General features: G+C 41.9%; 1 protein-coding gene across 1 annotated transcript in view; it reads left to right on the top strand.

Annotated features, from left to right (window-relative positions):
- LOC122565429 (CTD small phosphatase-like protein 2) overlaps positions 1-18,512 on the top strand; it is a 30,355-nt gene extending 11,843 nt beyond the window's left edge. The window contains exons 6-11 of the mRNA XM_043721399.2: positions 1,295-1,381; positions 7,826-7,888; positions 10,725-10,804; positions 11,763-11,886; positions 15,281-15,376; positions 18,146-18,512. Of these exons, the coding sequence (XP_043577334.2) occupies positions 1,295-1,381; positions 7,826-7,888; positions 10,725-10,804; positions 11,763-11,886; positions 15,281-15,376; positions 18,146-18,232 (537 nt within the window). The 3' untranslated portion in view covers positions 18,233-18,512. The remainder of the gene's footprint in view (positions 1-1,294; positions 1,382-7,825; positions 7,889-10,724; positions 10,805-11,762; positions 11,887-15,280; positions 15,377-18,145) is intronic.
- The last annotated feature ends 7,660 nt before the right edge of the window (positions 18,513-26,172 follow it).

Raw genomic sequence — 26,172 nt, 5'->3', positions numbered from 1 at the left:
AGATGGTAGGTGTAGGGAATGCTGGATGACTAAAGAAGTTGAGGGTTTGGTTAAGAAAAAGAAGGAAGCCTATGTCAGGTATGGACAAGGTAGATCAAGCCCATCCTTAGAGCATAAATGCAGCAGGAGTATACTTGAGGGAAATCAGCAGGGCAAAAAGGGGAGATGAGCTAGCTTTGGCAAATAGAATTAAGAAGAATCTAAAGGGTTTTTACAAATACATTAAGGAAGAAAAGGTGAGCTTAAGAGGTAAAGTTAATTTTGCAGATGGCACCAAAATTGGAGGTGTAGTGGACAGTGAAGGTTACTTCCGATTACAATGGGATCTTGATCAGATGGGCCAATGGGCTGAAGAATGGCAGATGGATTTAGATAAAACATGAAGTGCTGCATTTTGGGAAAGCAAATCTTAGCAGGACTTGTACACTTAATGGTAAGGTCCTAGGGAGTGTTGCTGAACAGAGACCTTGGAATGCAGGTTCATAGCTCCTTGAAAGTGGAGTCGCAGGTCGATAGGATAGTGAAGAAGGCGTCTGGTATGCTTTCCTTTATTGGTCAGAGTATTGAGTACAGGAGTTGGGAGGTCATGTTGTGGTTGTACAGGACATTGGTTAGGCCACTTTTGGAATATTGCGTGCAATTCTGGTTCTCCTTCTGACCAGAAGGATGTTATGAAACTTGAAAGGGTTCAGAAAAGATTTACAAGGATGTTGCCAGGTTTGGAGGATTTGAGGTATAGGGAGAGGCAGAACAGGCTGGGGCTGTTTTCCCTGGAGCGTCGGAGACTGACGGGTGACATTATAGGGGTTTACAAAATGATGAGGGGCACGGATAGGATAATAGACAAAGTCTTTTCCCTGGAGTCGGGGAGTCCAGAACTAGAGGGCATAGGTTTAGGGTGAGAGGGGAAAGAAATTAGACCTAAGGGGCAACCTTTTCACGCAGAGGGGGTACAGGTATAGAATGAGTGCTAGAGGAAGTGGTAGGGGCTGGTACAATTGCAACATTTAAAAGGCATTTGGATGGGTATATGAATAGGAAGGGTTTGGAGGGATACGGGCCAGGTGATGGCAGGTAAGATGAGATTAGGTTAGGATATCTGGTCAGCATGGACTAGTTGGACTGAAGTGTCTGTTTCTGTGCTGTACACCTGACTCCCATCACAGAACCAAATAGGGCTGATTAAAATATACCAAAATACAGAAGAGTAGCACTCCATATGTAACTATTTTCAGCCTTCCTGTAACCCAACTCCAATCCTTTTGATATTTGATCTCTCTTGTTCTAACTGTAGGATGAAATCCTTGTCCATTGCCAGTTGACCATTATGGAGGGCACAGAATTCGTATTTCCTGTCTGCTTTCAGGATAAGAGTTACCAGGTTTGTCAATCTCAACTGTGTAAATTTGGCCTAATGTGCTTATTCTTCACGGGCCTTGTCCTCCCCTCTTTGTTTCAACCTGTTAATGTATTCATGCTTTTCTCCATCTTCCCCATCAATGTCTTTCTATTATTCTACTCCTCTCTACCTGTGGCAGCAAATTCCACATGCTCGTCATTGAATGAAGTGTTTCTTGAATTCTTTATTGGATTCATTACTTCGTCGTTCTCCCTAGTCACATACAGCACAGAAGCAGACCCTTTGGTCCAACATGTCCATGCTGACCAAGTTTCCCAAACTAAACTAGTCCCATTTGCCTGCATTTGGCCCGTATCCCTCTTAAACCTTTCCTATTCATGTACCTGGCCAAGTGTCTTTTTAAATGTTTGCCGTGACTTGGAGGTGCTGCTATTGGACTGGAGTGGACAAAGTTTAAAAATCACAACACCAGATTACAGTCCAATAGGTTTACTTGGAAGCACTAGCTTTTGAAGCACCACTCCAAAAGCTAGTGCTTCCATTTAACCTGTTGGACTATTACCTGGTGTTTGTGATTTTTAATTTTTTAAATGTAACTGTTCCTGCATCAATCCACTTTATCTGGCAGCTCATTCTATACATGAACCACCTACCGGGTGGAAAGGTTGCCACTCCAGGTCCCTTTTAAAATCTTTCTCCTCCTCTTCAAAGTATGTCCCTGAGCTTTGAACTCCCCTATCCTCCAAGCCCTTTCCTATTCACCTTTCTATGCCCCTTGTGATTTTATAAACCTCCATAAGGTCATCCCTTGACCTCCTGTGCTCCAGTTTTGAGGGGAGAAGGAGGCCCAGCCTCCTCTTTATAACTAAAGCATCCCCAGTCCTGGCAACATCCTGGTAAATCGTTTCTGAAACCTCTGTTTGATAATCTCCCTCCTAAAACAGGGTGATCAGAACGGGACACAATACTCCCGGAAGAGGCCTCACCGACCTCCTGTATAATCCCAACTCCCAATACTCAATGGTCTGAGCAATGAAGGCAAGCATGCTAAATGTCTCCTTAACCGCCCATTCCTGATGAAGGGCTTCTGCCTGAAACATCAACTCTCTTGCTCCTTGGATGCTGCCTGACCTGAAAATCAACCCACTTCCTCTGGCAGCTCATTCCATACACAAACCACCCTCTGTTTTAAAAAGTTGCCTCTCCAGGCCCCCTTTAAAAATCTTTCTCCTCTCACCTGAAAAATATACCCATTTTCCAGCACCACACTTTTTGACTGACTCCAGCATCTGCAGTCCTCACTTTTTCCTCTCCTTAACCACCCTGTCTACCTGTGATACAGCTTTGAAATAACTAAAAATAGAAGAAGCCCTAGGTCTAATTCAGCTTTCAGATTGCAGTATCTTTCTTTTGAACATTGTACCATATGATCAAGTTTGCCATAATTTATTAATTCCTAATAAAATTAAGTCTGTATCTGGGATTGTACAGCATGCGTTCTGAAACTTCACAATCATTATGATTACTGTGCAGAATGAGGCTATTCACCCATTGTGCTACACTGATTTTAGTATCTCATGCCAATCTCTCCTGTCGTTTTCCCTAAGGGATGCCATTATATAACCTTCCAACTCAGTTACTTCAATTCCTCATCCTCTGAGTCACTTTGATTTCAAATTTAGAGAAATTAAATTTCCTTTTAACCAAGGCAAAGAAGTCATGATTTAGATTAGATTCCCTACAGTGTGGAAACAGGCCCTTCGGCCCAACAAGTTCACACCGACCCTCTGAAGAGTAACCCACCTTCCTCTGACTAATGCACCTAACAACTACGGACAATTTTTAGCATGGCCAATTCGCCTAACCTGCACGTTTTTGGACTGTGGGAGGAAACCAGAGCACCTGGAGGACACTGGGAGAATGTGCAAACTCCACATAGTCGCCCAAGGCTGGAATCGAACCTGGGACCCTGGCGCTGTGAGGCAACTGTGCTAACCACTGAGTCACCATGCTGCCCTTAAATATTGGACTCAAATCTGTCTTTCCATGGATGCTGCCTTGTTTTAACCAAGGGTCTGCTTGTACAGTTGTTAAATGATGTTTCGCTTCTGTCTAGAGCTGATTAAACACCAAATCTGGACTGTGGAGGTTATTGATATCCAAATGTGCAATCTCCCTCTTTCCCGACCACCACCTTCAAATCAGAGCAGAGTCACCTTGTTTATTTTGCAGCTCCCCATTATGACAAGGTTGACCTTGCCTAGGTTATCTGCACTACCCACAACCGTAGTCAACAATCCAGTTTAGCTACCTCTCCAAGACTACTGTGAATGTAACTGTACGTGATGAAAATTTCTGAAGTATTGTTGAGCAGTGTGTAGACTGGCTGAAACTGATGTGAAATTGAATGTTGCAAGTTAATGAGTGGATAGAAAGCAGTCACTGACTCTCATTGACGTTTGTTTCACTGAGACAGAATGTAATCCACTGGCTAGTGAAATTGACACTCATTCAGTCCCCAGAGCTGTAGAACAAGAAAGTTTATTTAATGCTTTTTGAGACTTTTTTATAATAGACTATTCAGCCCAATGTTGCATTGAATAGTGGTGTTAGTTATCTCTAAACATATCTGGATGATTCCCTCCCCTGCCCAGTCCACACTCTGCACCTGCACTGTCTGTCCTTATCAGTGGTCACTCTATATGGAATCTGCTGGAAGGCAGGGTCAGTGAAACAGTTGAGAACACTGTCTGCTAAAATGGAACCATTGCCAAAGATTTGTCAAATTCTTCTGGGTTTCCATTAAGCCACCGTGAAACCTGCTCCCACTCCCAGACCATGTTTTGAATGTTTGTAGAGGTCCTGAGTAAATAGAGTTTTGTCTCAGTTCGACTGGGACAACACTACTATTTTATAGGACAAGCCAAACAGAGAACAGCCAGGGAATTCCTAGAGGCATGGCACTCATCCACAGATTTTATCAACAACCACATCGACCTGGACCCAATATACCGGCCACTGCAACGGACAGCTGGAACTGACAACCGGAAGCGGCAGAAACAAACCACTATAAATGCCGGAGGAAACATCACAGAAGCGCTTCACAGGAGGCTCCCAAGCACTGAGGATATCACTTAGACAGGAGGCAAAACGTCTGCAACACAAATTCCCAGCTCAGCGAACAGAACCACAACAAATTTTATTCTTGTGTAGGAGGAGATGGTAAACTGGGAAGATGAGAGGAAGCTGGTGCTTGGGAGATGCAGAAATGATTCAACAGCTATGAATTGGGTGAGAGGAGCTGCTGTATTGAGTCATCTTCTATTGCAGTTAGACACCAGAAACTGACACACTGGTCACATTAGTCACCTGGATCTTTGTTCTGGTGTCTGGGAATTAACTGGAATCCAATTCCGAATGCTTTAGAAACTCCGGTCTGGCAGAATCTGTGGAGAGAAACAGTTAACATCTTAAATCTGGTATGCTTCCTTCAGTCACACTGGACTCATCACATTAACTGTTTCTCTCTCCTCTGTGCTGCCAGATTTGCTGAGTTTCTCCAGCATATTTAAAGAATCCAACTTCCTAAGAGCATCCCACCCAGATCCATTCAGTACCCTATCTCTGTAACCATCCCTTGGTTAACCCAGCTATCCTTCAAACAATAGGACAATTTCCCTTGGCCAATCCAGCAAACCTGCACATCTTTGAGATTGTGGGAGGAATCTAGAGGGAATCCATGCAGACAACAGGAAAATGTACAAATTGCACACAGGGTGGAATTGAACCTGGGTCCCTGGCATTGTAAGATAGCAGTGCTAACCACTGAACAGTTACATGCCCCATTTTGAGTTTGTTTCAGATTTCAACTCTCTGAAGCTTTGCTTTATAACGAGAATGCAATTGGCTTTGGACAACTGAATGTTTTATTACTGGTCTGAATATCTTTCATCAAAAGCAAGGAATTTAAATAAGCAGAAATGCTGGAAACATTCAGATCACGCAGTATCTGTGCTGAGAAAAGTACCCCCCTTCCTTGTTGGGTCAAATGCATTGAGTACAGGAGTTGGGAAGTGATGTAGCGGACATTGGTTAGGCCACTTTTGGAATACTGCATTCAGTTCTGATCTCCTAGCTATAGAAAAATCTTAAGTCTATCTTTTTTTTTTAATCCTTTCAAGTTTCACAAGGATGTTGCCAGAGTTGAGCTATAGGAAGAAGCTGTATAGGCTGAGGGTATTTTCCCTGGAGCATCTGAGACAGGGGTGGCCTTTTTTATAGTGGTTTATAAAATCATGAGGGGCACAAATAGGGTGGGTAGCCAATCTTTTTTTTCCCCAGGATAGGGAGTCCAACACTAGAGGGCATAGGTTTAAGCTGAGAGGGGAAAGATCTAAAGGGGCAACTTTTTCAGAGGGTGGTGTGCTGGAATGAAATTTTGCCTGAAACGGTTTTTTTTTTTGTCTTTTTGTCTTTTTTTTTCTTCTACTCCTCTGCTGCCTGACCTGCTGTGCTTTTCCAGCACCACTCTGATCTCCAGCATCTACAATCCTTGCTTTTGCCTGTACGGAATGAGCTGCCAGAGGAAGTGGTGGAGGCTGGTACAATTTTCTTTTTAACATTTTAAAAGGCATCTGGATGGGTATATGAATAGGAAAGGTTTTGAGGGATATGGGCCAAGTGCTGGTAAATCAGACTGGATGAGGTTAGGATATCTGGTTGGCATGGACAAGTTGGACCGGAGGATCTGTTTCTGTGCTGTACATATCTAATGGGGTCTGTTTCTGTGCTGAACATCTGACTCCAGATCCTGGAACTCCCTCCAAGCTCATTACCACCTTGTAAACAATTTGGAATGGGCAGTAAATGTGAACCCACCAGTAGTGAATATATTTAAAATCAATGTTAATATTTCAGATGGAAGATGTGGGTTTGACAACAGAGCTATAGAAACATAGGAGCATAGCAAGTGGAAATGGGGGAGGAAGATAAGTGTGATAGGGCAGAGAACAGGAGAGATCCACACAAGGGTTTGTCATTGATAACAGATGTTAACAAGAAAGAATGACCAGGGTAGCAAAGTGAACAAATACAGGAAGAAATGAAGAAAAAGTGCACAGTTCAGGCCCAATATCTACTTTTGTGGCTCTGTCATAGCCTGTAAGACACCTTGGAATGTTTGTGTGATGAGGTGCTACATTAAGGCAAGTAGTAATTGCTGTTTGTCCAGAAACCTGTTCCTATGTACCTGCCAACAGTACCCCAAAGAAAAATGCAATTAGCTGCAAAGGTAGTGGAGGTTGGTGAGGTTGAGGACTCAATGTTCCCACTTGGGATGTATCATTCCCAGCTCAGGTGAAGAATGAGACAGATGGCACCAACAACACTTATTACCGAAACATCACAGCATTCAGCAGTTACTAATAAGACTTCATGTTCAACTCTAAGTAGTATATCAGTGTGTAAAACAAACCATACGCTTCAGGGAATCCTATAGATACAATTGTGGCCTGCTTCACTCTGATAGAAGATGTATCAGAGATTGGTGATCTTCTCTGAGCCATGGCTGCTGATATGTATCACTTTGGGCTCAGGTCCCACTCTAGAGGCTGTAGCAGTGTGTTAAAGCAGGAATGTGAGCTGAAGACCACTAGAGGGAATTGCAAACGCTGGGGCCTTAGCAGCTGAAGATATAGCTGACAGTAGTGGATCTATTAAAACTGGAGATGCACTAAAAGACAGAGAATTCAAGAAGCACATATCTTTACAGTGATGTAGGGTTAGAGGTGGTTAAAAATGGCATGGAAGCTGAAAGGGCAAGGTCATACAGGGATCTGAAAGCCAATTTGCGAATTTTTAAATCATGACATCGGTAGAATGGGAATCAATATAGAAGAGCAAACACTTTTTTTTTAAAAAAGTCTTTATCAGCAAGAAAGGCCAGGACAGTAGGTGTGTGGGAAAGCCACCCTTATCAAGTTCCCCTCCAAGTCACATCCTGGCTTGAAACAATATTGCTGTTCCTTTACTCTGAATGGGTTATAAACTCGAGTTTCCTCCCTAACAGGGTTGGGATGTTTCTCCACCCTAAGGATTGCAGCAAATCAGGAAGGCAGTTTTTACTGTCTGAGTCCTAGCATCCTACAATATGTAAACAGACCTTTTTGTCCAAATTGTCCATGCTGACAATATTTCCCAATCTGACCTAGTACCATTTGGCCCATATCCATCTAAACCTTCCTAATCATGTATCAATCAAAATGCTTTTCAAATGTCAGTTCTCCTATCTTCTCCAGGGCAGTTGAGGAACGTTGGCCCAGACAGTGATGTTCACCACCTGATAATGAGCACTTCTTTTTTAAAAAATAAACGCTCTCACAGATGACAGTGGGAGTTGGGAGAGCAGAAAGAGGATCCTCAAGGTGAAAGTGGAGTGTTTTTAACAGTTTCTCCTCTGCCTTCCAGGTCTATGTGAAGTTGAGACCCTACTGCAAGGAGTTCCTTGAAAATCTGAGCCAGTTCTATGAGGTAAGCTCAGTAACTGCAGCACTGTGTTCCTGTTATCCTAGTGATAAATGATTAAGTCCCAATTGATTACTGAATTGCACTGGGGATTAATACTTGCATTTCTGTTGAGGGGAATTTACTCTAAGCCGAACAACTCTGACCATAATAATCCAACAGAAGGATGCCATTTGGCCCGACATATGCTGGATCTTTGAAGGAACTATTCAGTTTCTCTGACTCTTCTCCATTTTCCTGCAAGCTTTTTCTCCTTGTTCAAATAGGTAACATCCTAGTCTAATAAAGTGAACTTGCAAAGGGGGTCATACACTTAAAGTAGAGCTGAGGAGGAATTTCTTCTCTCCAATAGTGAATCTGTGGAATTCTTTATCACAGTGGGCTGTTGAAGCTGGATTGTGAAGTATATTCAAAACTGAAATGAAACTGATTTTTAATCAGTAAGAGAATGCAGGATTATCTGATCAGTCATGATCCCATTGACTAGGTTAGATTCCCTACAGTATGAAAACAACAGGCCCTTTGGCCCAATCAGTCCACACTAACCCTCCAATGAGTAACCCACCCAGACCCACTTCCCTCTGACTAATGCACCTATCACTACGGGCAATTTAGCATGGCCGATTCACCTGACCACACACCTTTGGACTGTGGGAGGAAACCGGAGCACCTAGAGGAAACCCACGCAGACACTGGGAGAATGTGCAAACTCCACACAGTCGCCCGAGGCTGGAATTGAACCTGGGACCCTGGTACTGTGAGGCAGCAGTGCTAACCACTAGTCAGTGCTGCAGCAGACTAAATGGGCTGAATGACCACCTTCTGTTATTACATCTTATGGTCATATAGAAGTGGCTTGTGTGTGCAGTTCCCACCGTTATTCAGTCAATGGAAAAGTTCAAGTCCTGCCTGCTACAGACATGTCATAATTCTAAGCCGGTTGAATTTTTAAGATTTTTCTTATCCTAACTGGAGACTACATGGACAGCTGGTTATTTATCCCCTTTTTAACCAACATCTCCAAATGTGACTCACTTTTTTGCATGGTAGCTTCCTGGGTTTTATCTAAAGACAAACATGCAGGTATGTTACAGCCCATGAATACTTCTGTAGCGCAAATGAGGAAATGTGGCAAACCGCTTGCGTATAATAATCTCACAAACAACAATTTAATATTATACACAGGAGGATGAGAAAAGTTGTATTTCATATGATGACCCTGCTGCCATTCATATTTCCCCAAAAATGGGTGTGTATCTCCCTACCCCAGTTGATCATGACAAAATGCAGGCTGATCCCACTGCAGTGAGTAACCACAGGAAGCTACTAAACACAAATGTGACCAGGAGGAAGCAAGCTGCTTGACTGTACCTCAGGATATGTGAAGCACCATGACTAACTATTTCCTACACTCCAGCAGTTGTGTAACCTTCTGCTTTGGGCGACAAAATAATGTCTGTTTTTGTTCTTAAGTTGAAAGATCGGATTTCAGAATTGGGTCAGATTTTGACAATGGCTAGTGTGCGCGAGGGTCTAAACTAGCAAGAGTATTGGGATAAAGGTGAGATGAGAGTTGTATAAATTATGCAATTGTAATCTCATCTGCCTGTCAGGGGAGGAATAAAAATAACTTGATGTGAAGAAGTCAACAATTAGCTTTTTTTATAATTGCTTTGAATCTATTGTTTTCTTCAGCACCAAAGTGCTACCCAGTTAATTGGGGTTACCAGTTGATTACTGGTGAAAATGTAGACTTTTTTAACTTAAGTTCTGGCTGTGCATTATGGAGGCTATTCTTAGTAGGTAACCCTGCCTATTCAACCAAGAGTGGCATCACATTTGAGCCCTGTTGTGTCAGCACTTGACATTTATGCACTTTCTTGCATTGGATGAAAAGGAAGAATCGTTTTTTTTACCTAGGCAATGCCTGTGCTGTGTATGCCTGCAAAAATAGGCTTAACGAGGGGAGGCATAGTTTGCACTGTCCTGCTTTGTTTGGTTTAGTACTAACTTGGAATTGAAGGAAACCAGGATGAATTTTGGACCTTTTTATATTGCTCCTTTCCCATCTCCTCCATGATGGTGGCTGTCCCCATTTCATTTTTTTTTTTTTTATTTTTTTTTTTTGTTTATATTTTATTTTAACCCCCACACTACCGCCTAAGTGCGGTAGTGCTTATTTTATCCCCAGCACCCATGGTGTGTGTGTGCAGGTGTGAGACACAGTGGAAGACACAAAGTGCACCAATCTTTATTCAATTTCCACCACCAGGAAGATAGGAAAACACCCAGGTGGCCAGTGACAAACACTGCCCTTCACATCAAAGGGCAGTGCTGTGTGATCAAAACAGTGAAGGGGAGGGTAGGGACTAAATCAAAATAGAATTGGAGGGAGAAATGATGCACTCCACTCCCTGCGGCGCCCACCTCTCCCTGAACAACTCCAGGGTGTTGGTGGACACCGCGTGCTCCTTCTCCAAGGACACCCGGGCTCTAACGTAACCGCGGAAGAGGGGCAGGCAGTCGGCCCTAACGACCCCCTCCACGGCCCGCTGCCTGGACCTGTTGATGGCGCTGTCCCCATTTCACTCTGCTTTAATCACTTGATTTGATTAATTGCAGTCACATGTACCCAAGGACAGTGAAAAGCTTTGTTTTGTGAGCAGTACAGGCAGACCATAGCAAACAAGGACCTACAGATCATAGGGCGCCTACAGCAAGGCATGCAAGGTTACGGCTGCACAGGAAATGCACAAAAGCAAGATTGACATTATTTTGGCAGAACCGTGGACAAGCGAGTAAGCTGTTTCCAAGTTTAATCCAATGCTTGATTTTCTATTAGATAATCCTCTTCACAACTGCTACAAAGGATTATGTTGACAAACTGCTGGATATATTGGATCCACACAGACGGCTGATCAGGTAAGTAATTTATGTTTTGTGCAGTGAGTTTTAATGAATACTCACTTGAGTCTAATCTTTGTCCTGTTGTAGCACAGCCCTATTAGAGATTAGTGATGCATCTTTTGAATGGACTATTAAAATCACTAACAACAAGCTTTAAGCATTCACTCCCTCCACCTCTGACATAGCAGTGGTGTGTACCACCTACAAAATGTACTGCAACAACTAATCAAGTCTCCTTTTGACAGCAACTTTAATTTATTTCCCTAGTGTAGAAACAGGCCCTTCAGCCCAATAAGGTTACACTTGCCTTCTGAACAGTAACCTACCCAGACCCATTCCCTACCATATATTTACCTAACACTATGGGCAATTTAGCATGGCCAATTCACCTAACCGGCACATCTTTTGATTGTGGGGATGAAACCAGAGCACCTGGAGGAAACCCAAGCAGACAAGAAGAATGTGCAAACTCCACAGTCGCCTGAGGCAGGAATCAAACCCAGGTCCCTGGCACTGAGGCAGCAGTGCTAACCACTGAGCCACCATGCTGCCCATAACTTGACTTTTGCAACTAGAAGAACAAGGGTAGTGGATACGTGGTAATACCAATATCTGCACGTTCCCCTCCAAATCACACACCACTGTGACTTTGAAATATATTCCTTCACTGTCACTGGGTCAAAATCCTGGGATACTGCAGATGAGTTACAGAAGTTCAAGCCTGGATCGTCACCATATTTCAAGGCAGTTGGGGAAAGCACAATAAAATCTGGCCTTGCCAATGATGCTGATATCCAAGAATGAATAAAAATAACATTTCAAAAGCAACCATTTGCTGTGTCACTGGTCTTGCTTGTTGCATAAAATTGGATTCAAAAGCTCAATTAATAAGTTTAGACTAACCTACACACCTGGTTCATTTTAAATGGAGTCTATAAAATGTCACTTGTCAATGAACCTAATGTTATTGCAGACATCGACTATATCGGAAACACTGCGTCTGTGTCCAAGGGAACTACATCAAGGAACTAAATATCCTCAGCAGGGATCTGGCAAAGACAGTTTTTGTAGACAACTGGGCAGGGACTTTTTGTCAGGTAAATGAAGATATTTTGCTGTGTTCCACGGAAATATTTTCCCCTGATTCCTGTCTTGAGCAGCTATTGTTCTGTTGCCAAGTATAGTGTTGAGGTACACAAGATGAAGTTACATAATCTTTTCATCATCTATTCAACCATGTCTGGCATCCCAGTTGAACCCTCACCTGTTTATCAACTCCTGCACAGTCTTTCCTTCAATGAGCCCAGTGTGAAAATCATTGAGGACTACAGTACAGTCCTTTTTATATCTGAGCCAACCAAAAATATCCGCCTAACCATTCTAATCCCATTTTGGCCCTCAGCATTGTATACCTTGACATTGCTTCGAATCTCTTGTCTTTCTCAGCACCCAAGTGCTGTCAGTTAATTGGGTTTACTAATTGATTACTGGTGAAAATGTAAACCTTTTAAACTTAAGTCCTATAGAGGCCAGTCTTAGTAGGTAATCCTGCCTATTCAACCAAGAGTGGCATCACATTTGAGTATTAAAATGTGATGAGGGTTTTTGCCTCTCCCACCCTTGCAGTGAGTTCCAGATTCCCCACCATCCTCTGGGTGAAAACATTTTTTTTTTCCCTCATCCCTCTAAATCTTCTGCCCATTTGCTGAAATCTAACCCCTCCTCCCCAATCATTGATTCGTTCATCAAAGGGAAAAGTTTCTTCCTGTCTATTGATGCCCCTCAATTTTCTACATTTCAATTATGTCCCCTTGAATCTCATCTACTCGAATGAAAACAACCCTGATCTATCCAATATCTCTTCACACAGAACTTCAGTGTGGTCATGCAACATCCAGAGTCCTGGCTTTTTTCTATCTTTCCCAGAATCTGTCTGAAATGGATTCTTTACAAATATCAGCTCGCATCCTCTGATCCATTTCCTGACTTAGTTCTTGGTCAAATTGAGTTTCTTCTATCCAGTGTCTCCTTTCTCTCTCTTTCTCCCCCCCCCCCCCCCCCCCCCCCCCCCCCCGCCCAAGACAGTCAGGGAGAAATAACATGAGAACTGACCCAAGAAACAATCAGCACGTCATTGCTGTTCTGCCACTTAATACCATTAAGTTTCACTCCACCTTCCTGCCCATTCTCTCATCCCTTGATTCTAGAATCTGTCTATCCCAGCAATAATTATCACCAAATTGCTACAGTACAGAAAGACGCCATTGGGTCCACCCTGACTTTCCAAAGAGCATCCCATCCAATCTGTATAACCTCTCAATTACCATGGCCAGTCCACCTCATCTGCATGTTTTTGGACTGTTGGAAGGAAACTGGAGTGCCCAGAAGAAATCCATGCAAACACGGGTGGTGGAGGGAGAGAGAATGTAGAAACTCCAACGCAGTTACCCAAAGGTGGAATCGAACCTGGGTTCCAGTGCTGTGAAGCAACAGTGCTAACCACAGCTACGTGCCACTCCAATAGTTTCAGCAATTCACAACCCTTTTAAACTCCTGCAATAAAGTAACTGGTGAGCCTGACATCAGTGGTGGATTCTGAGGAACAGGATTTGCATGTATTTGGAAAGGCAAGGTCTAATTAGGGACAGTCCACATGCCTTTGTGCCTGGGGAACCATGTCTCACTAACTTGATTTGAGTTTTTTGAGGAAGTGACAAAGAAGATTGATTTTGAAGGTAGACCGTATCCACCGCTCTGTGGAATTTCGACAAGGTTCCGCATGATTGACTGACTGATTGACAGTTAGATCACATGGAATACAGGGAGAACTAGCCATTTAGAGAAATAAGTGGCTAGAAGGTAGGAGACAGGGGTAGCGATGGAAGGTTGCTTTTCAGACTGTCTGCCTGTGATCAGTGGTGTACTGCAAGAATCAGTGCTGGATCCACTCCTACCTTTATATAGCCAAGAAGGTACCTTCAAGAACAATGGGACCTTGATCAGATGGGCCAAGGAATGGCAGATGGATAAATTTAGATAAATGTGAGTTGCTGCATTTTTTGCAAAGGCAAATCCAGACAGGATGTATGAGGGGCATGGATAGGGTGAATAAATCAAGGTCTTTTCCCCAGAGCATGGGAGTCCAAAACTAGAAGGCTCAAGTTTAAGGTGAGAGGGGAAAGATTTAAAGGAGAGCTGAGGGACATTTTCAGAGGGTGGTGCATGTATGAAATGAGCTGCCAGAGGAAGTGGTGGAGGCTGGTACAATTACATTTAAAAGGCATCTGGATGGGTACATGAATTTTAAAAAGGTTTAGATGGCTGTGGGCCAAATGCTGGCAAATGAAGCTAGGTTAATTTGGATTAGTTGGACCAAAGGGTCTGTTTCCATGCTGTACATCTGACTCTCGGACTCTTCTTCTCATCTCCGTTATAGAGGAAATTAATGTTCAGCCCCTTTACCCTAGGAATGCACACCTATGATTTGGATTCCCTGACCAATGGAAACAATTTGTGCTGATCCTATCAGAGCCCCTTCAGAATAGTTGTCTCCCCGAGATCGCCCCTTATTGTTCCTAAATTGCAGAGAATTAACCACCATTCTGCTTGGAAATGTACACCATAAGTGTTGAGTGAATAAATAGAATCCGCTGTGAAGTTTCTGTATTCAAAAAGCCTCCTGACTAACCTGCTGAATGGCTGCTTGAGTCATTTAGAGAACACTGGGTGCTCATGATGTTGACCAGAACCTTGGCATAACTAAGATAACAATTTTTTTTTTTTTGTCGTTTTGTTGAAACCAGTCCCTTTGTTACTTGTTTCATATTAATTGTGGCTTGAGGACTTGTTCCTAATTAAACAGGATCTGTTTAGAAGTGACTATGTTGAATGCATTTGAGAGTTGGGTACATGTGTCATGAACTGAGTTGGAGGATGATGTGACATTAAATTCAAATAGACAACAATCCGATTAACTCCTTGAGTTAAAATCAGATTCTCATTATGCTGATTATTTAGAGATTTTGACCACTGAAGCACATCCTGTTTTTGATAGACCTGAGAGGTTAAGATTGCTCAGTGAACCCAAGTCTTTCAGGCTTCTGTGATATTGTGAACTTGCAGTCTTGTTTTCTATGTTGTTTCCATTAGAAATTAAATTAGATTTGCCCATCATTGCATTGCACTGAAAGAGTGAGCTTAATTGGAACAAAATTCAAAGTTTCACTTCCTGTCTCTGCTAAAGAACTGATTTCTGATTCTCGCCTGCGTGGATTGTATATGATGAGTAATTCTGTGCATGACAATCTTGACCTTTTTAACTAATCTTCTCCTTGTCCTTGACAACAATTGTTGTAGAATCTATTTTAGCTGGAAAATCTGACTTTGTATCCTACAGTTCAGGAGGATAATCCTGCTAAATGAGTTTCTTTAAGCTTTTGTGGTCAATTATTCTGTGGGTGCTTTCAGACACTACTTGTTTTCTCTCTTCAGGTTTCAAATGGAATTCAAATCAAAAGCTGGCTGAAAGATCCAAACGATCAGGAGCTACAGAAACTCATCCCGTACTTGCAGAAACTAGCAGAACTGGTGCGTGTTGTTCAGCATCTAAGCTCCCTATTTCTTGTGCAACCTTGTCTTTTGGTTCCAACATTTAGCTTTCTGCTTTAACAGTCCATAATATAGATTACCTTCCTTTGTCCTGCTCCAACACTGGTGTGCTTCAAAACGTGTATCTCTCACCAAAACTTTGATCATCTGTCCTACTGTCTCCTTGTAGTTTCCATAAGAAATAGGAGCAGGAGTAGGCCATTCAGCCCCTCAAGCCTGCCCTGCCATTAACCCATTCATGGGTCATCTGCCCCAGGTATTGACTTCTCTCTCGTGCCAATTCCTTTATAGCCCTTGACTTTCTCAACATTTTATCCAGCTCCTCTCTCAATGCTTTGGGATCTAGCCTCCCCAACTCAACTCTGGGGTAGAGAATTCCAGGCATTCACTATCCTCTGGGGGAAGAAATTGCTTTGCATCTGTTTAAAGTGTGCACCCCCTATCCTGAGTTCCTCAATAGAAACAACATCTCAACATCCACCTTGTCAAGTCCCCTTCAGAATCTTTTTATATTTTAATAAAATTGCCTCTGAGTATTCTAAATACTAGTGAATAAAGGCCTAACGTGTTCAGCCATTCTTGATAAGTCAATCCCTTCTAACTCTGAAATCAGTCCAGTGAATCTCTTACGAATTGGCTGTAATGATAGGTGTATTGAAGAAAGGATATCCTATCAAAATGGTTAATATTCTCTGCAATTTCCCTGTTTCCCTTAATGAATTCCTTAGTTGCATCCTCCAAGGGCCCTAGACTGACTTTAGCTATTCTATCTATTTATTTATTTATTTATTTTTGTAGAAGCTCTTGCTTTTTAAAAATATTTAATGTAAACTTACTTGCATGACAAATTTTCTCCCTGTTTATTAGCTTTTATAGTGTTCTGTTAGTTTGGAGAAAGGATTCCTAATTCTCTAGCCTACTAATTTTCTAGCTCCGTATCCAATATTGTTGATCATTCTTGTAATGTTCCTTGAAACACTTGACCACATTAAAGGTGCTATGAAAATGCAAACTATGGCAGGGAAGCCTAGTCATAAAAAATTAATTAAAATTTTATTTTAATCTAACATTTTATCTTTTCTCCTCTCATTTTTTTTAATACCTGATGCTGTTTTGGGAAGGAAGTCTGCCATTTTGACTAGTCCTGGCTTACATGTGAGTCCAGACCCACAACTTGCTCTTTACAATCCCCTGAAATGGCCTCAAAAACCATTCAGATCTACCACCTGATGTAGAAAAACCAAAGCAGTTCAACATGGCAGATCACCACCATTATCTCTTTGAAGGCAATTAGGGATTGGCAACAAAAGTTGCCCTTGCCTGAGAGATCCATATCCCGTGAAAGAATTCTTTTAAAAATTGTCCCTTCTTTTTAATTGTCACATGCAATTTCCAGGTAGAAAGGATGGTCAGGCATCTTGGAAATTCCCAAATGACCTTAGATGACCACTTGAGTCATAATTGTACAGCACAGAAACTGATCCGGTGGTCTAACTTCATGCCAACCAGATATCCTAAAGTAATCTAGTCCCATTTTGCCAGCACATTGCTCATATCCCTCTAAACCCTTCTTATTCGTATACCCATCCAGATGCCTTTTAAATGTTATAATTGTACCAGCGTCCACCACTCCTCTGGCAGCTCATTTCATATGCACACTATCCTCTGTGTGAAAAGGTTGCCCCTTGGGTCCCTTTTTTAAAATCCTCCCTCCTCTCCTTTTTAAACCTGTGCCGTCTAGTTTTAGATTCCCCTACCCTGGGGGAAAAGCACTTGACTATTCACCCTATCCATATGGATGTAGGTTTGCTCACTGAGCTGGAAGGTTCACTTTCATTTCATTCCAACTCTGCAAGCAAACCTACATCCAGAACCTCAACCTGATCTACAAAACTTGCTAACCCTATCCTCATTTTTAAAATAAAATCTTTAAGGTCACCCCTTCACCTCTGACACTCCAGTGGAAAATAGCCCCAGCCTATTCAGCCTTTCCCCACAGCTCAAACCCCCTAAACCTGGCAACATCCTTTATAAAACGTTTGAACCCTTTCAAGTTTCACAAGATCCTTTCTATAGCAGAGCAACCAGAATTGAACACCGTATTCCTGAAGAGAGTGAATCGTAGTATTTATGTAACAAGTAACAGTTTAATTCTGCTGCTTTGAATGAGATTTGATATATTCCCCTCCTTCTTGGGATGACCAGGTTATATGGGGAGGTGAGATTGAGTAAAAGAGGTATTTTATTCTCCGGGATTTACTGGAATGAGATGGGATCCCATTACAATGTTAGAAATTGGTGGTTGACTGAGGAGTATGGAACTTGAGTCATTGCTGGCCGTTTAGACAGATGAGAAGTTTCTTCACTGATGGTTGTGAATCTTTGGAACACTAACTCTCAGGACAATGGATGCTTATTCAGTATTTAAGACTGGGATTGACAGGGCATCAAGCAAAGCAAGAATATGGTGATCAGGCAGTAAAGTGGAGTTGAGGCAGAAAATCAGCTGATGTCTTTCAGGAATCCAAGCAACTTTCAGCTCCCATATGTTCCTGTACACTTCCTTCTCCATGGGGCCCCATCCATCTAGGCACCAAGGTTACCATGATGCAGCACTGTTACCTTTGCCACAGACCAAAACATGGCTGTGATGGATTGCGTGTATATCTTGGACTTTTATTTATCCTCAAGAGTCTCTGTCTGTCACTGTCGCAACCAGAGGAAAATAAACCCACATTTTGTTTACAGGATGATGTACGGCCTGCAATTCAGAGGCGTTATCGATGGGACAGGCAGTTAAAAAGGCCCAAAGTAGTTCTGAGGAGCCAAGATTGAAGGCCAAGTTATTTTCAATAAAGTGCTCCTGCCCCTTCTCTACATCATTCCCACTCCAGATTTTGTTTTGAAAACCAGGAATTTTATTGGGTGGATAAACTGTGAATGCTACAACTGTACCCGTACATCTAAACTGCTTGACTGCCTGAGTGGAATTCTGATCAGTCTTTTCCTGTTTTGTAAATTATTTTAATCATTGTTCATATTTTACAAATAAAAGACATCACATTAATGTCCATTGTGATGGTATTATGTTTTAATGGATATATAAAAGCAAACACTGACAAATAAGTTAGCTTAGATAAGAGTGTCTGAATAATTGAGGATTCCTTTCACTTAATTAGAAAAAAAGTGTAGGTAAACTAAATTTTTCCATTGCTGAGGAGAATTTGTTTTGAGTCCTAATTTCAAGAAGAAGCACTTTTTAAATATCTGACAGTCAATGTTCTTTAAGAGACATTGCCATACATGTTCTGTATCTCAGCATGTGCCCTGAAGTATGAAGGTCTCCCAATCCAGCTTGTCCCAAGGGTCACTTGAAGCATGACATGCTACTGTTCTGTTGTCACCTACTGCTCGTGTATACTAATGCCTGGATTCTTCAATACCACAATAGCCATATTCAGTTTCTTGCATTATGAGGGATAACATGAGTATTATTGTACCAGTTAAAGTACCCTGCTGGAGGCAAAATTACTTCAATGCCAGCACCAAAAACAGCCAATTCTGTGTCTGAGTTGGAAATTGTTGCAGAGCTTCCATTTCATTTAAACAGATTCTGTTTCATTGTGATAGTTTGCACAGGATCTGCTTGGCAAGGATTGTAGAACCAAGGTGATGTAGATGGAGTTGAGACACCAATCAGTCAACATCTGAGTGAATGGCTGAGTAGATTGAAGAACTTACTTCTGTTCCTTTTGAAACCAGTCCGTGAACACCAGACTATTCATGGTATCCCACCATTTCCTTCCATAACAAAAGTACAAATTGTTGGAGGAAAAAAGAACTCTCAACCTTTCATTTTTACCTCGGCAGGACAATTCAAAAAGGTACAAATTCATGGTAGAAAACAATATTTATACTGCATTAGGGGAGAATGCTGATTGGTTAGCGAGTGGACTGAATGATTGGTAGAAATGTTGCCATTAGAGATTGTACCAATTAATGAAGTGGGACACTTTTTAGTTCCAAGCAAGAGTCATACTAGACCTGAAACATTAACTATTTCACTCTTGCCAATCCTCCCCCACCTACAAATACTGTTGCACCTTCCCTTTCCCACTTAACTTCAAATTGCTAGCTGCTTCCTTTGGTGCCCTTCATTGGGTAACGGTCTGTTTTTTGTTTTGAAAGTCCCCCTGAGATAAATAGCTTGTATATTATCTTTAAAATCTCATTGGCTAATTTTAAAAGCATTGAACATTGGGCTTGAGAGAAAAACAATTAAAAATGAGCTGGGAAATGTTAAAATGATGACAAATCAGACCTAACCTAAAAGTAGCCAAATTCTCTGGAATATATAAGTATTGGCTAAAGGCTGGATTGATTACCACACCCAGAAAAATTTGGATATTAAAATTAATCATCAGGAATGTATAGCTCAGTGAGACTGTCTAGCCTCTCTTAAGGTGAGACTTCTTAGCTGCTGGTGTTTCTGGCACAAAGATTTAAAATTGAAACTAATGTTGGGAGGACAATTGAAACCCTCATCTATATCAAATGAAAACAGGGGACACTCTGACAACAGACTATCAGAACACTGTAAAAATAGCTTGTCTCCATTGTGGGTGATCAGCCAGTAAACCACCTGTACATATCTTTGATTTTAAAAAGATATCCAGACACATGGGAGTAACATCCAGGAGTTTCCAAAGCATTCAGAATTACGACATGCTCATTTTGAAAGTTATGCCCAAGTGTGCAAAACTTGGTGAGTTCTTTCGAGAAACCTGACTATGAACTACTGTCTTTAAAATGTGGAAATCTGCCAAACTGCCTGCAGAAGTACCATTGATTCAACATGTAATTTCTTTAACAAAAAACTTTATACTTTTTTCAGTTCTGCCTCACCTGTGCATCATTCCATTTGTTTACATGTTGTTTAGTGTGTGTGAGAGTGCACATCATATAATTTGGGAGCCATATGTTTTTACAGCATTAGAATCGGCACTTAGGCCCATTGAGGTAAAAACAATGACTGCAGATGCTGGAAACCAGATTCTGGATTAGTGGTGCTGGAAAAGCACAGCATTTCACTCAGCATCCGAGAAGCAGTAAAATCGATGTTTCGAGCAACAGCCCTTCATAAGGTATCCCTGATAAAGGGCTTTTGCCCGAAATGTTGATTTTACTGCTCCTCAGATGCTGTCTGAACTGCTGTGCTTTTCCAGCACCACTAATCCAGAACTTAGGCCCATTGAATCTGTACCAGCCATCTCGTATCTTTGCATTCTAATTCCATTTTCCAGAACTTAGCTCATAGGCCTGTAGCTTTGTATGTTATGGTGTTTCAAGTGCTCATCCAAATAATTCTTTAATGTACTGATGAGTCTTGCCTCCAACAGCCTATCAGGCAGTGTGTGCAACATCAATAATTCTGATTTTTTTTTTTCCCTTCAATCCCCTCAAAATCCCATCCTCCTCAGCTTAAAATTGATTATTAACCTCTCTTCCAAGGGAAAAGGTTTCTCCTCATTTTTCCCATCTATGCTCCTTCTGACTGTGCACCTTAATCAAATCGCCCCTCAGCCTTCTTTGTTGATTCTATATCTCATGTGAGTCTGTTGAGATCATAAGGCCACGAGAAATAGGAACAGGAATAGGTTGTTTGGTCTCTCTGGTCTGCTCTGCCATTCAGTGGCTCATCTCTGATCCAACATTCTTCAATCCACTTCCCTGAATTTTTCTCTGTAACCCTTGATTTCCCTGACCGATTAAGAATTTATCTATCTCAGCCTTAAATATATACATGGACTCTTGCCCCACGGCTGTCTGGAAACTCACTCAATCCTCTGAGAGAAGAAATTCCTCCGTACCTCAGTCTTTAAATTGATGCCCCTTTATCCTGAGATTCTGTCCTCTGGCCCTGAACTCTCCCATGAGAGGAAACATGTTCTCAGCATTGACCCCGTCTAGTCCCTTAAAAATCTCATGTTTGAATGAGATCACTTTTCATTCTTCTAAATTTCAGTGAGTAGGGTCCCAACCTGTTCAGCTTTGCTCATCAGATAACCCCTCCGTACTGGGGATCATCCAATGAGCATACCCTAAACTGCTTCCATTGAAATAATATCTTTCCTTTTAAAAAAGGGGACCAAAACAGTTCGTAGTACTCTAGATATGGTCTCACCAGTACATTGTACAAGTGCTTTTCCAAGATGGTGGCTGAGTAGGACGCTTGAGCTGGAACTCATCCGCTCCATCCGTTCCTTTGTTTTTCCCCTCTTTTGTCTTTTATTTTAACGTTCTCTTCTCCCCTCCCAAACTCTGAACTCTTGGTCTCAGCACAGGCCTGGCATGGCAGTCTCTCAGCCCAGTATGGTGTCCTCTCAGCCTGGCGAGGCGAGATCACAGCGGTGATCTTCAGGCGGTACGTGGCACTCTTGTGGCCTGGAATGGCTGCCGCATGGACTTTCAGCCTCAATGTGATACTGGAGTGGTCTCTGGACCTCATAAATCCTGTGGTGAAGCTTGGTGTGGACTGGAAGATAGGTGCCAGCATTGCCTGCATCTGAAGACTGTTCTGAACTTCCATTTTCTCCATTTTATAATTTTATTCCTAAATTCTGCAAATCTGGACTTTTTCACTTTTCTATATTTCTGAGAAGTGTAACTGTAAAGGCTGTACCTAGGGAACTTTATACCTAAGATGGTTCCATAAGTGGTGACTTATACACTTTTCACTGTACTCATTTGAGTACATATGACAATAAAGCTAATTCTAATTCTAAGTTGCAGTAAGGTTTCCCTACTCTTAAACATCAATCCCCTTGAAATAAGGGCCAACATTCCACTCACCTTCCTGACCACCTTTGCCCCCTGTGTGATAGCTTTCTGTGTTTCATGCACAAGTCCCCCTGTGTTGCAGTTTTCCTCCATTTAAAACATTTTTTTTTCTTTCTATACTCCAGTTTCAATAAACTAACCTTTAATTCTGATTAATTCAAGGAGGTCAGTCTTGTGTGTACTTCATTGTTGTAATGAGTGTTCAGGTGTACATTGAAATGGGAAAAAACACTGTTTATTAAAGATTCAAAACTGTTATACCAACCTGAGGATTTCCTCACCACCTCTTTGGACTGCGTTGTAACAACCTGACCATATTGCGTGAGTTACTTCTTGTATACAATTTAACCTTGTTCCCAACCCTGTGAGCCTTATTTTCTCACATTTCTAAAAGAATAATCATGTGCACGTTTGTCATAAGGAACATCTTTAACAGCAAGTGTTGAATTCTGTAGAATACATGGAGTAGTTCAGAAATATACATTAAATGTAGCACTTATCCAGTCCTTCAGATGTGTTGTAGCATTTACAACAGTAATATCACCCCAGAAGTGCTTCGTGTGACAGCCAAATTGAGTTTAGCCAATGAGAGACTGCCTGGATAATCTTGCCTTCATCACCTTGAAAGACAAGGGCAGCAGCTGCTTGGGAGCACCATCTCCAGGTTTGTACCATTCTGTCTCAGCGATACACTGCTGAGTCCAAATCCTGGAACTCCCTCCACAACTGCCTCACCACACAGACTGCAGCAGTTCAAGAAAACAACTCGCCCAATTTGTGGCGTAGTGGATAGTGAAGACGGTTATTTAAGGTTATAAAGAGATCTTGATCAATTGGGTCAAGGTGCTGAGAAGTGGCAGACTGAGTTTAATTTGGATAAATGCAAGGTAGTGCATTTTGGTAAAATAAACATGGGCAAGACTCTTATTGTAGAATAGAGACCTAGGGGTTCAGGTACATAATTCTTAGAAGTTTGTGCCACAGGCCGAGAAGGTGGTTAAGAAGGCATTTAGCACGCTTGCATTCATTGGTCAGACCTTTGAGTGTAGGAGTTAGGATGTCATGTTGAGGTTGTACGGACATTGGTGAGGCCTCTCCTGAGGTACTCTGTGCAGCTCTAGTCGCCCTCCTGTTTGAAGGATATTATTAAATTGGAGAGGGTTCAGAAAAGTTTTACCAGTATGTTGTCAGGAATAAAGGGTGAAATGTAAAAATTGGCTGAATAGGCTTGAACGTTTTTCACTAGAGCGTAGAAGGTTGAGGGGTGACCTTATAGAGGTTTATAAAATCTTTAGGGTCATAGATACAATGAATAGCAAGGACCTTTTCCCTAGGGTGAGGGATTTCAAGACTGGGGACATATTTTTAAGCTGAGAGGAGAAAGCTTTAAAAAGCTCTTGAGGGGCAACTTGTTTGCACAGAGAGGTTAGTGTGGGGAGTGATCTGCCAGAGTCAGAAAGGCTTGGAGGGATATGGGCCAAATACAGGCAGGTGGGACACGTTTAGATTGGGAACATGGTCAGTGTGGACCAGGTGGAATGAGGGGTGTGTTTCTGTGCTGTATGACTCTATGATTCCTACATCTCTGCCGGTTGAGAGATAAAGAAATGTGATCCAGGCTGCTGAAGACCTCCCAGCTCTCTTCACTGGCAGGATCTCCTGTACAGCCAGACCTGTCAACAACTAGCATTTCTGACAATGCAACATTCTTATGTCACTGAATTACTGTGTGAGGATCTGTTTGGGAACTTTGAACAGCTAACGTTTGCAAGTCTGAGTACTTGAGCTGAGCTGACAAGCTTTCAATGGAAAGGGTAGGGGTCTCTTGTGGGACAGTGGTAGTACTCCTACCTCAGAGCTAAGAGGCCTGGGTTGAAGACCCACCTATTCCAGAGGTGTACAACAGTATATAGATATAAGTTGATTAAAAATAACTCCTGCTGAAGGAGTATCTATGGTACATCATTCCCCGCTGTGGCCAATCAGATAGTCAATAGAAAGGGAAGGGACTTGGAACACAGTGGTAACATTACTTCTATGTCAGAAGATCTGGGTTCAAATCCCATCTCCTCTCCAGAGGTGTGTCATAAGTTGTCTAAACAGGTTGATTAAAAATATTTCTTTGGAAGCATTTTGTGGTGTAGTGGTAGAGTCTCTATGGCTGGGCCAGAAGATCTGGTTCCAATCCCACCTGCCCTTGATATGCATCATAATGTAATGAAACAGATTGATTTAAACAAGACCTTTTACAAAATAAAGGCGAAGATATATTAACACTGTCCAAATAGTAGGAGTAATTCTGAACAAGTCTCAGAAATCCAAATCCATTATTTAACTTAGCAAATCTGCCTGGATGCTTAATGTGGAAAATGACATTGTAATGGATTTCATTTTCAAGCAGTAGATGCTTCAATTAAAAGTGTATACAAACAATGACCTTTATAATCTTATCACATTCAGATGACATTAAGTCTTGCCCACACCAAAAGAAAGATACTCAAGGATGTCAAATCAAAAATAATTTATGTTAGCTTATGTATCAATTTACAGAGTAGAAAATGTCATTAATCTGTTCAGAATAAGAATAATCAACTGGCAGATTGCAGAATTCAATGGGGCAAAAACAGATCTAGGTATAGACAGATTGGAACCAAAGATTGATGAGAGTAACAGTAATTTAACAATGCGTTACTTCAAAAGGGAAAGGTAGGACAAAAAAGATAGGAATTAAGATAATGAAGAAAATGGCAAGGGTCAGTTAGTAAATCCAGTTGAGAACTAAGCTGAATACAGAAGGTTCAGAAGGAAGATGAAAAAGAAAATATAAGAAACAAAGAGGGATCAAACCTGGAGCTAAGATAAAAGGAAATCTCAAAGTTTTTTATAAGCACATCAATGGTGAAAGGGGAAGTAGGATCAAAAATGGGGATTTATGCTTAGAGGCAATTCAGGTTACAAAGCAGGCGTTCTGTGCACAGCAAGATACCACAAATGTCATAGAATCCCTATAGAGCAAAAAGAGACCATGCAGCCCATTGAGTCTACATCAACCCTCTGATGAGCATCCTATCCAGACACAGCTCCCCACATTTACCATGGCTACAGCCACCTAGCATAGCTAATCCATCTAACCTGCACATCTTTGTGACTGTGGGAGGAAACTGGAGCACCTGCTAGAAAGCCACACAGACACATGCAAATTCCACACAGTCACCCACAGCTGGAATTGAACCCAGAGCCCTGGCAGGTTGAGGTAGCAGTGCTAACCACTGAGACACCACAGTATCCGTTTTTTAAAATAGAATCCCAACAGAGTAGAAAGAGGTCATTTGGCCCATTGGGTCCACAGTGACTTTCTGAAGAGCATTCCCCCACAACCAAATCCATATCTTGAACCCTGCAACCCTGCATTTCCCATGACTAACCTACCTAACCTGCACATCTCTGGATGCTATGGGCAGTTCATCATGGCCATCCACCTAACCTACACATTTTTGGACTGTGGGAGGAAACCAGAGCACCCAGAGGAAACCCACACAGACACTGGCAGAATGTGCAAACTCCACACAGTTACCCAAGGCTGAAATCAAACTTGGGACCCTCATGCTGTGAGGCAGCAGTGCCAACCACTGAGCCACCATGTCACCCCTCAACTCCACCATCTGCTGTGGCAGGATTCAAACCTGGATCCCCAGCACATTAGCTGAGTTTCTGATACTTTTACTGCAAAAATATACTTTATTTACATATAGAGTTACTAAAGCAGTTCGGTTCTGTACGTTATTTGCATATGGAGAACAAACAAACATTGGGGGTCGACTTTCTCTGCAGTTACAACAAGTCTAAAGGCATTTCTTAATTATGCAAGATACTGTTTACATGTATTTGAGAAACCTGGGGTCCGATAACTGAATGGACTCCATTATACTTTTGCA

Source organism: Chiloscyllium plagiosum, unplaced genomic scaffold (assembly GCF_037043375.1).
Source record: "Chiloscyllium plagiosum isolate Xiang-an unplaced genomic scaffold, Cpla_swu_hap1 HiC_scaffold_28, whole genome shotgun sequence".
Taxonomy (NCBI): domain Eukaryota; kingdom Metazoa; phylum Chordata; class Chondrichthyes; order Orectolobiformes; family Hemiscylliidae; genus Chiloscyllium; species Chiloscyllium plagiosum.
The sequence above is the reverse complement of the archived record's forward strand: the minus strand, read 5'-3'. Positions and strand labels throughout refer to the sequence as shown.